At 36.2% G+C, this 12238-nt stretch overlaps 1 protein-coding gene across 3 annotated transcripts in view; it reads left to right on the top strand.

Annotated features, from left to right (window-relative positions):
- KCNK2 (potassium two pore domain channel subfamily K member 2) overlaps nucleotides 1–12238 on the top strand; it is a 247007-nt gene that overhangs the window by 174257 nt on the left and 60512 nt on the right. For all 3 annotated transcript variants that reach the window (XM_010356758.2, XM_030936139.1, XM_010356768.2), the window contains exons 4-5: nucleotides 499–659; nucleotides 3278–3464. In XM_010356758.2, coding sequence (XP_010355060.2) covers nucleotides 499–659; nucleotides 3278–3464 — 348 coding nt within the window. The remainder of the gene's footprint in view (nucleotides 1–498; nucleotides 660–3277; nucleotides 3465–12238) is intronic.

Here is a 12238-nt window from a genome sequence, read left to right as displayed (position 1 = left end):
AACAACATATACTGGGATGAGTCAGGGTGGTGGGAAGGGGAGGAAGAGTATGCAGGGCTTAAAACCTAGATGATGGGTTGAGAGGTGCAGCAAATCATCATGGCACACACGTATACCTAGGTAACAAACCTACACATTCTGCAATTGTATCCCAGAACTTAAAGTAAAGAAAGAAAAAAGAAATAAGTTTAATGAAAATATTATTTTGAAAAAATAGTGAATAATAATAATGAAAACATTATTGCATGTGTTATCACCTCAGTTTTCATCATCTCAAAGTTTAGTTGGAATATTAACTATACTTTGTATATTTTTGAAATATTTGCTTAGAATATCTTGTATTAGAACATATTAAAATAGTATGTAATACAAACAGATTCTTAACTAGTCAAAATCAATTATTGATATCATGCAATATTTGGGAGTTTCTGAATCAATCTTGAGTTCATATGTTTTAAACAACTATATTCATTTATAAACAATGTAATTTTTTTAAAGGATTTGGAAACATCTCACCACGCACAGAAGGCGGCAAAATATTTTGTATCATCTATGCCTTACTGGGAATTCCCCTCTTTGGTTTCCTCTTGGCTGGAGTTGGAGATCAACTAGGCACAATATTTGGAAAAGGAATTGCCAAAGTGGAAGATACGTTTATTGTGAGTATGATAGATATTTAACTACATATATTTATTGTTTGATTTTTTAAAAAAATACATCTTTTCTGTCACCTCAGATACAATTAGACATTCAATTATTAGGGTTTCCATAACAATTTATATGTATCTCTATTGGCATGTAACTCACTGTATTTTAATTATGGTTATACTTAATCTGAATGAATAAATTAATGCATGAGAAAAACTCAAAAGTATAAACAGAAAAAAGTAGAAATTCAAAAGTCTTAGATTCAAATTTATTTTACTTCTTTTTTTTTTTTTTTTTTTTTTTGAGATAGTCTTGCTCTGTTACCCATGCTGCAGTGCAATGGTGCAATGGTGCAATCTTGGCTCACTGCAATCTCCACCTCCCAGGTTCAAGCAATTCTCCTGAGTAGCTGGAATTATAGGCACCCATCACAATGCCTGGCTAATTTTGTATTTTTTAGTAGAGATGGGGTTTCGCTATGTTGGCCAGGCTGGTCTTGAACTCCTGACCTCAAATGATCTGCCCATCTTGGGCTCCCAAAGTGCTGGGATTACAGGCTTGAGCCACAGTGTCCAGCCAGATTTAAATTTCATATGTAGTGTCTCCTAGCTGTATTCTCTTAAACTAGTTATTATCCCATCAAATCTACATTTTCTTATTTGTATAACTTGAATAATGGTACCATGGAGGCATCATTCTGAGGGTTGGTGGCAATATATATTTAACTTTAACATAAGTAGTAAAAGACTGACAGTACTTTATTATTTAAAATTTGTTTTGATACCCTTATAAAGCCCCTTTGGGAAAGATGTAGTCTAAATAGCAAACATAATAAAGGTGATCATATAACTTAATTCAGTAATGCCATTGATAGAAACATATCTACACAACGTAATTTACTAGAACCAAAGGTGTAGTATACGTGGAGATCTTCAAGTTGTATTACAGTCAACAAAAAAATGAAAATGCTTTTGTTAGAATTTTAAGTGAAAAATACTACTACTCTTAAGATTATGAGCTTGAGTTCTTGGAAGAAAATTATGGAAAAAGTAACTGTTCCTGTTAGAAGGTGGGATTATAAAGGATTTGTTACTTCTAGCACCACTATTGCAAATAAATTTTGTTCATTGTTTAGTAATGTTTATACTTTCACGCAAAGTTCAATAAAATATTTATATTTAACTCTACTGATGAAATAAAATATTGAGTATTGTTTTCTCAATTTGGATTACAGTTCCAGTTTTAGCACTAGTCAAGTTTCAGATTTAAGATCAAAGTTAGATCTCAAACATTTTGTTCAACATTGTGTTGAAGTAGAATAACACATAGTTATTCCAAAATTGGAGTTTTATTCTTTTTTGTATTATACTTTTATTTAAAATAATTCTCTGTTTATGTTAATCAAGAGGATAAATTGGCGACATAAACATGGTAATGTTGAATTCTTCATTCATTCATTCAACAAATTGTTGAGTGCCTCCTAGATGCTGGGTAATATTTTTTTATGTTGCATATACACCAGTGCATAAACAAACAAGTTCCATGCTGTTATGGTGATGACATTCCAGTGATCATGGTTCAGTGTTTGGTACCAAGTATTATTCTATAATCTTTATAAACATGAACTCATTTAACTCTGACATGTAAGATGAGGATGGTTGACTAGAGGAATGTCTATGTACCCTTTCCATTCTGTGATTTCATAGGCCTTTAAAAATTCTCAAGCTCTAACATTCTGTGATTTTCATATGGTGCAGTTTATGACCTATATTTTTTACAGTAAATAGGACTGATTCAGTCAGACTTAAAATATATGGTAACTAACCTCAAATAGAAAGCTGGATATAAACTGTTATATATACCATTTAATACATTACACTATTGAGTCTTTTTTATTGGAGAAGGAGATTTAAAAAAATGGGTATTCTGATGACAGCTATGGCCTAGGGATATTGAAGACTTATCCTTACTTGCTATTCGTATAGCTTTGTTAGTTATACAATTTAGTACCATAGAACAGGGAAACAATTCACCTGGTTTATGTTGGAATCTAACTGTGGAGGTTAAGCTGTTAGTATTATGCTGTAATCAATTAAATTAATGATAGGAAAAAGTGATGGAAGTGACAGAAAAAAAACTTTATGGAATTAACGTTTATCAATGAACAATTGTAAATACTTAATTCTTGTTTCAGTGTCTCCATTTTCATATGGTTCTGGATTGTATTTGGCATGCAATCAGTTTTATGTATGACTATAGAATAGAAATATTTCAAAAGTATTTCAGGTAAACAAATAATGATGGAAATCTAAAATTGCATTCTCAGGGCAAATGTAATTTGCCTTTTCAAAAGAATTTTACCTGTTGTAAAGCTATGTGAGGATAAAGTAGCATCATTATTAGCATTGATTGATTTATTGATGATACCTAATTTTCATAAGCAAAGAAGTATAAAAGAAAAGAAAATAACATGCTTACTTGCTAATTTGCTCATAATATTGTATAGGTTAACTTTGCAGGTATGCAAATAATTTCTCTCTGTCTCTCTTTGTCTCTCTCTCCCCATATACATATGTGTGTGTATATACATATACACACACACACACACACATTTCTGTCTCATCCCTAGAAGTGGAATGTTAGTCAGACCAAGATTCGCATCATCTCAACAATCATATTTATACTGTTTGGCTGTGTACTCTTTGTGGCTCTGCCTGCGATCATATTCAAACACATAGAAGGCTGGAGTGCCCTGGACGCCATTTATTTTGTGGTTATCACTCTAACAACTATTGGATTTGGTGACTACGTTGCAGGTAAGCTTTTCCTGGCACCCATGTTAATCTTCTAATAGGGGTTTATTAGATAGATTTTTCACTTAAGTTTATAACAAAACATAAGGGCTGGATGGGTTTTCTAGGGCTGCCATACCCAAGTACCATAAAGTAGGTGGCTTTAAACAAAGCAAATTCCTTGTCTCACAAAAGTTGGAAATCAAGGTGCCAGTAGGGCCATGATCCTTCTGAGACTCAGTAGAATTTTTCTTAGCCTTTTCCTAATTTCTGGTAGAGGCCATCAGTCCTTGGCCATTCTTGGCTTGCAGCTGTATCACTCCCATCTCTATCTCCTTCGACACATGTTTTTCTTCTTGTGTCTCTATGTCTCTGCAGCCAAATTCCCTTCTGCTTATAAACATACCAGTCAAATTATATTATAGGCCCACCCTACCCAAGTATAACATAACCACATCTTACCTAATTACATTTACAAGAGCCTTCTATTATTTATTTATTTATTTATTTTTGAGACAGAGTCTTGCTCTGTCACCCAGGCTGGAGTAAACTGGCACGATCTTGGCTCACTGCACCTCTGCCTCGTGGTTTCGAGTGATTCTCCTGTCTCAGCCTCCTGAGTAGCTGAGATTACAGGCATGTGCCACCAGGCCCAGCTAATTTATGCATTTTTAGCAGAGACAGGGTTTCACCATGTTGATCAGGCTGATCTTGAACTCCTGACCTTAGGTGCCTTGGCCTCTGAAAGTGCTGGGATTACAGGCACAAGCCACTACGCCTGGCCTAAGAATCTTATTTCCAAATAAGGTTACATTCTGAGGTACTGGGGATTAGGACTTCAACATATCTTGGAGTTCAGTGGCAAAGACAAATAGTGACTCTGTGACACGGGAGGTATACAGAAAGGTGGAGTTAAGTATTTATTTTTTATTTAATGAAGGGAATATAATCACTGGTTGTTCAGAATTTTATATTTCCACTCTAATTTTTGATACCAAATGTCTGCCTCTGATTTCTTTTTTGTTTTGTTTAGCACATATTTTGACTTTTTTCTTAAATAATTTCAACTTTTATTTTAGATATAGTGGTACATGTGCGTGCTTGTTCCCTGGGTATATTGTGTGATGTTGAGGTTTGGGGTAAGATTGATCCTATCACCCAGGTACTGAGCTTAGTACCCAATAGTTAGTTTTTCAACCCTTGCCCCCTTCCCTCCCTTCCCACTCTAGTCATCTCCAGTGTCTGTTGTTGCCATCTTTATGTCCATGAGTACCCATTGTTTAGCTCCCACCTATAAGTGAGAACATAGGGTATTTGGTTTTCTGTTCTTGCATTAATTCACTTAGGATAATGGTCTCCAGCTGCATCTATGTCGCTGCAAAGGACATGGTTTTATTCTCCTTTATGACTGTGAAGTATTCCATAGTGTGTATATACCACATTTTCTTTACCTAATCCACCATTGATGGACCCTTGGATTGATTCCATGCCTTGGCTATTGTGAATAGTGCTGTGATAAACATATGTGTGTATGTGACTTTTTGTTAGAAAGATTTCTTTTCCTTTGCATATATAGCCAGTAATGGTATTGCTGTGCTGAATGGTGGTTCTGTTTTAAATTCTTTGAGAAGTCTCCAAACTGATTTCCACAGAGGCTGAACTATTTTCATTTCCACTTTCAGTGTGTAAGCATTCCCTTTTCTCCACAACCTTACCAGCATTATTATTTTTTTACTTTTTAATAATAGTTATTCTGACAGGTATGTGATGATATCTTATTGTGGTTTTGATTTGCAATTCTCTGGTGATTAGTGATGTGGGGCATTTTTTTTGTATGTTTGTTAGCAACTTGTATGTCTTCTTTTGAGAAGTGTCTGTTCATGTCCTTTGCCCACGTTTTTTTTTTTTTTTTTTTTTTTCTTCAACTTTTATTTTAAGTTCAAGGATATATGTGCAGGATGTGGAGGTTTGTTACATAGGTAAATGTGTGCCATGGTGATTTGCTGCTCAGAATCTATTAGCTATTCTTAAGCCCAGCATCTATTAGCTCTTCTTCCTGTTGCTTTCCCACCCCTGCTCCCCTGACAGACCCCAGTGTGTGTTGCTCCCCCAATGTGTCCATGTTCTCATCGATCAGCTCCTACTTATAAGTGAGAATATGTGGTGTTTGGTTTTCTGTTCTTGTGTTAGTTTGCTGAGGATAATGGCTTCCAGTTCCATCCATGTCCCTGTAAAAGATGCCATCCCCTTCCTTTTTATGGCTTCATAGTATTCCATGGTATATATGTACCAGGTTTTCTTTATCTAGTCTATCATCAGTGGGCATTTGGGTTGATTTCATGTCTTTGCTATTGTGAATAGTGCTGCAATGAATGTACGTGTGCATGTATCTTTATGATAGAATGATTTGTATTCTTTTGGGTATATACCCAGTAATGGGATTGCTGGGTCCAGTGGTATTTCTGGTTCTAGGTCTTTGAAGAATCATCACATTGTATTCTACAATGGTTGAACTAATTTACATTTCCACCAACAGTATAAAAGCATTTTTATTTCTTCACAGCCTCACCAGCATCTGTTGTTTCTTAAAGTTTTAATAATAGCCATTCTGATTGCCATGAGATGGTATCTCATTGTGGTTTTGATTTGCATTTCTCTAATGATCATTGACATTGAGTTTTTTTTTTCATATGTTTCTTGGCCACATGAATGTCTTCTTTTGAGAAGTGTCTGTTCATGTCCTTCGCACACTTTTTAGTGCTTTGCCCACTTTTTAATCGTATTGTTTTTTGCTTGCATATTTGTTTAAATTCCTTTAAGATTCCGGATGTTAGGCCTTTGTCAGATGCATAAGTTATAATTATTTTCTCCAATTCTATAAGTTGTCTGTTTACTCTGTTGAGAGTGTCTTTTGCTGTGCAGAAACACTTTAGTTTAATTAGGTCCTATTTGTCAATTTTTGTTTTAGTTGAAATTGCTTTTGAGGACATAGTCACAAATTCTTTCCTAAGGCTGATGTTCAGAGTAGTGTTTCCTAGATTTTATTCTAGGATTCTCATAGTTTGAGGTCTTACATTTAAATATTTAATCCATCTTGAGTTAATTTTTGTATATGGTGAAAGTTAGGGGTACAGTTTCATCCTTCTTTATATGCTAGCTAGCTATCCCAGCACCATTTATTGAATAGGGAATCCTTTATTCACTGCTAATTTTTATTGACTTTGTCAAACATCACATGACTGTAGGTGTGCAGTTTTATTTCTAGGTTCTCTATTCTGCTCCACTGGCCTATATATTTGTTTTTGTAGCAGTTCCATGCTGTTTTGGTTACCGTACCCTTGTAGTATTGTTTGAAGTTGAGTAATGTGATGCTTCCAGCTTTTTTTTTTTTTTGCTTAGAATTACTTTGACCGTTCAGACTCCTTTTTGGTTCTATATGAATTTTAGAAGAGCTTTTTATAGCTCTGTGAAAAACGATATTGGTAGCTTAATAGAAATAGCATTGAGTCTATAGATTGCTTTGGACAGTATGTCCTTTTAAGAATATTGATTCTTTCAATCCATGAACATGGAATATTTCTCTATTTTTTGTGTTACCTATGATTTCTTTAAGCAGTGTTACATAGTTCCTGTAGAGATTTTTCACATCCTTGGTTAGATGTATTCCTGTTTTTTGTTGTGTGTGTGTGTGTGTGTGACTATTATAAATGTGATTGTGTCCTTAATTTGACTCTGATATGAATGTTATTTGGTGTATAAAAATGCTACTGATTTTTGTACATTGATTTTGTATCCTGAGATATTACTTAATTCATTTATTACCGGACCTTTAGCCAAAATTTTTATCGTTTTCTAAGTATCGAGTCATATTGTTAGTGAAGAAAGATAGGTTGACTTCTCCTTTTCCTATTTGGGTGCTTTTTTTTTTTTCTTTTTGTTTTTGTTTCTTGCCTGATTGCTCTGGCATGGACTCCCAGTGTATGTTGAATAGGAGTGGTGAGAGTGGGCATCCTTACCTTCTTTCTGTTTTCAAGGGGAATGCTTCCAGCTTTTGTTCATTGAGTATGCTGTTGAATGTGGGTTTGCCATAGATGGCTCTTATTATTTTGACATATGTTTCTTCAATGCCTAATTTCTTGGGGATTTTTATCAGGAAGGGATGTTGTATTTTATTAAAAGCTTTTTCCACTTTCCACATCTATTGAGATGATCATATGGTTCTTGTTTTTAATTCTTTTTATTTTTTTATTTTTTTATTTTTTATTATACTTTAAGTTCTAGGGTACATGTGCATAACGTGCAGGTTTGTTACATATGTATATTTGTGCCATGTTGGTGTGCTGCACCCATCAACTCGTCAGCACGCATCAATTCATCATTTATATCATGTATAACTCCCCAATGCAATCCCTCCCCCCTCCCCCCTCCCCATGATAGACCCCAGTGTGTGATGTTCCCCTTCCCGAGTCCAAGTGATCTCATTGTTCAGTTCCCACCTATGAGTGAGAACATGCGGTGTTTGGTTTTCTCTTCTTGTGATAGTTTGCTAAGAATGATGGTTTCCAGCTGCATCCATGTCCCTACAAAGGATGCAAACTCATCCATTTTTATGGCTGCATAGTATTCCATGGTGTATATGTGCCACATTTTCTTAATCCAGTCTGTCACAGATGGACATTTGGGTTGATTCCAAGTCTTTGCTATTGTGAATAGTGCCGCAATAAACATACGTGTGCATGTATCTTTGTAGTAGAATAATTTATAATCCTTTGGGTATATACCCAGTAGTGGGATGGCTGGGTCATATGGTACATCTATTTCTAGATCCTTGAGGAATTGCCATACTGTTTTCCATAATGGTTGAACTAGTTTACAATCCCACCAGCAGTGTAAAAGTGTTCCTATTTCTCCACATCCTCTCCAGCACCTGTTGTTTCCTGACTTTTTAATGATTGCCATTCTAACTGGTGTGAGATGGTATCTCATTGTGGTTTTGATTTGCATTTCTCTGATGGCCAGTGATGATGAGCATTTTTTCATGTGTCTGTTGGCTGTATGAATGTCTTCTTTTGAGAAATGTCTGTTCATATCCTTTGCCCACATTTGATGGGGTTGTTTGTTTTTTTCTTGTATATTTGTTTGAGTTCTTTGTAGATTCTGGATATTAGCCCTTTGTCAGATGAGTAGATTGCAAAAATTTTCTCCCATTCTGTAGGTTGCCTGTTCACTCTGATGGTAGTTTCTTTTGCTGTGCAGAAGCTCTTTAGTTTAATTAGATCCCATTTGTCAATTTTGGCTTTTGCTGCCGTTGCTTTTGGTGTTTTAGACATGAAGTCCTTGCCCATGCCTATGTCCTGAATGGTACTACCTAGATTTTCTTCTAGGGTTTTTATGGTATTAGGTCTAACATTTAAGTCTCTAATCCATCTTGAATTAATCTTCGTATAAGGAGTAAGGAAAGGATCCAGTTTCAGCTTTCTACTTATGGCTAGCCAATTTTCCCAGCACCATTTATTAAATAGGGAATCCTTTCCCCATTTCTTGTTTCTCTCAGGTTTGTCAAAGACCAGATGGCTGTAGATGTGTGGTATTATTTCTGAGGACTCTGTTCTGTTCCATTGGTCTATATCTCTGTTTTGGTACCAGTACCATGCTGTTTTGGTTACTGTAGCCCTGTAGTATAGTTTGAAGTCAGGTAGCGTGACGCCTCCAGCTTTGTCCTTTTGACTTAGGATTGTCTTGGCAATGCGGGCTCTTTTTTTGGTTCCATATGAACTTTAAAGCAGTTTTTTCCAATTCTGTGAAGAAACTCATTGGTGGCTTGATGGGGATGGCATTGAATCTATAAATAACCTTGGGCAGTATGGCCATTTTCACGATATTGATTCTTCCTATCCATGAGCATGGTATATTCTTCCATTTGTTTGTGTCCTCTTTTATTTCACTGAGCAGTGGTTTGTAGTTCTCCTTGAAGAGGTCCTTTACATCCCTTGTAAGTTGGATTCCTAGGTATTTTATTCTCTTTGAAGCAATTGTGAATGGAAGTTCATTCCTGACTTGGCTCTCTGCTTGTCTGTTACTGGTGTATAAGAATGCTTGTGATTTTTGCACATTAATTTTGTATCCTGAGACTTTGCTGAAGTTGCTTATCAGCTTAAGGAGATTTTGGGCTGAGACGATGGGGTTTTCTAAATATACAATCATGTCATCTGCAAACAGGGACAATTTGACTTCTTCTTTTCCTAACTGGATACCCTTTATTATCTTTCTCTTGCCTGATTGCCCTAGCCAGAACTTCCAACGCTATGTTGAATAGGAGTAGTGAGAGAGGGCATCCCTGTCTTGTACCAGTTTTCAAAGGGAATTTTTCCAGTTTTTGCCCATTCAGTATGATATTAGCTGTGGGTTTGTCATAAATAGCTCTTATTATTTTGAGGTACGTTCCATCAATACCAAATTTATTGAGCATTTTTAGCATGAAGGGCTGTTGAATTTTGTCAAACGCCTTTTCTGCATCTATTGAGATAATCATGTGGTTCTTGACTTTGGGTCTGTTTATATGCTGGATTATGTTTAGTTGATTTGGAATGTTGAACCAGCCTTGCATCCCAGGGATGAAGCCCACTTGATCATGGTGGATAAGCTTTTTGATGTGCTGCTGAATCCGGTTTGCCAGTATTTTATTGAGGATTTTTGCATCGATGTTCATCAGGGATATTGGTCTAAAATTCTCTTTTTTTGTTGTGTCTCTGCCAGGCTTTGGTATCAGGATGATGTTGGCTTCATAAAATGAGTTAGGGAGGATTCCCTCTTTTTCAATTGATTGGAATAGTTTCAGAAGGAATGGTACCAGCTCCTCCTTGTACCTCTGGTAGAATTCAGCTGTGAATCCATCTGGTCCTGGACTTTTTTGGGTGGGTAGGCTATTAATTGTTGCCTCAATTTCAGAGCCTGCTATTGGTCTATTCAGGGATTCAACGTCTTCCTGGTTTAGTCTTGGGAGAGTGTAAGTGTCCAGGAAATTATCCATTTCTTCTAGATTTTCTAGTTAATTTGCTTAGAGGTGTTTATAGTATTCTCTGATGGTAGTTTGTATTTCTGTGGGGTCGGTGGTGATATCCCCTTTATCATTTTTTATTGCATCTATTTGATTCCTCTCTCTTTTCTTCTTTATTAGTCTTGCTAGCGGTCTGTCAATTTTGTTGATCTTTTCAAAAAACCAACTCCTGGATTCATTGATTTTTTGGAGGGTTTTTTGTGTCTCTATCTCCTTCAGTTCTGCTCTGATCTTAGTTATTTCCTGCCTTCTGCTAGCTTTTGAATGTGTTTGCTCTTGCCTCTCTAGTTCTTTTAATTGTGATGTTAGAGTGTCAATTTTAGATCTTTCCTGCTTTCTCTTGTGGGCATTTAGTGCTATAAATTTCCCTCTACACACTGCTTTAAATGTGTCCCAGAGATTCTGGTATGTTGTATCTTTGTTCTCATTGGTTTCAAAGAACATCTTTATTTCTGCTTTCATTTCGTTATGTACCCAGTAGTCATTCAGGAGCAGGTTGTTCAGTTTCCATGTAGTTGAGCGGTTTTGATTGAGTTTCTTAGTCCTGAGTTCTAGTTTGATTGCACTGTGGTCTGAGAGACAGTTTGTTATAATTTCTGTTCTTTTACATTTGCTGAGGAGTGCTTTACTTCCAATTATGTGGTCAATTTTGGAATAAGTGCGATGTGGTGCTGAGAAGAATGTATATTCTGTTGATTTGGGGTGGAGAGTTCTATAGATGTCTATTAGGTCTGCTTGGTGCAGAGCTGAGTTCAATTCCTGGATATCCTTGTTAACTTTCTGTCTCGTTGATCTATCTAATGTTGACAGTGGAGTGTTGAAGTCTCCCATTATTATTGTATGGGAGTCTAAGTCTCTTTGTAAGTCTCTAAGGACTTGCTTTATGAATGTGGGTGCTCCTGTATTGGGTGCATATATATTTAGGATAGTTAGCTCTTCCTGTTGAATTGATCCCTTTACCATTATGTAATGGCTTTCTTTGTCTCTTTTGATCTTTGATGGTTTAAAGTCTGTTTTATCAGAGACTAGGATTGCAACCCCTGCTTTTTTTTGTCCTCCATTTGCTTGGTAGATCTTCCTCCATCCCTTTATTTTGAGCCTATGTATGTCTCTGCATGTGAGATGGGTCTCCTGAATACAGCAGACTGAGGGGTCTTGACTCTTTATCCAGTTTGCCAGTCTGTGTCTTTTAATTGGAGCATTTAGTCCATTTACATTTAGGGTTAATATTGTTATGTGTGGACTTGATCCTGCCATTATGATATTAACTGGTTATTTTGTTCGTTAGTTGACGCAGTTTCTTCCTAGCCTCGATGGTCTTTACATTTTGGCATGTTTTTGCAATGGCTGGTACCGGTTGTTCCTTTCCATGTTTAGGGCTTCCTTCAGGGTCTCTTGTAAGACAGGCCTGGTGGTGACAAAATCTCTAAGCATTTGCTTATCTGTAAAGGATTTTATTTCTCCTTCACTTATGAAACTTAGTTTGGCTGGATATGAAATTCTGGGTTTAAAATTCTTTTCTTTAAGAACGTTGAATATTGGCCCCCACTCTCTTCTGGCTTGTAGAGTTTCTGCTGAGAGATCTGCTGTTAGTCTGATGGGCTTCCCTTTGTGGGTAACCCGACCTTTCTCTCTGGCTGCCCTTAAGATTTTTTCCTTCATTTCAACTTTGGTGAATCTGGCAATTATGTGTCTTGGAGTTGCTCTTCTTGAGGAGTATCTTTGTGGCATTCTCTGTATT

This window comes from Rhinopithecus roxellana, chromosome 8, assembly GCF_007565055.1.
Source record: "Rhinopithecus roxellana isolate Shanxi Qingling chromosome 8, ASM756505v1, whole genome shotgun sequence".
Taxonomy (NCBI): Eukaryota; Metazoa; Chordata; class Mammalia; order Primates; family Cercopithecidae; genus Rhinopithecus; species Rhinopithecus roxellana.
The sequence above is the reverse complement of the archived record's forward strand: the minus strand, read 5'-3'. Positions and strand labels throughout refer to the sequence as shown.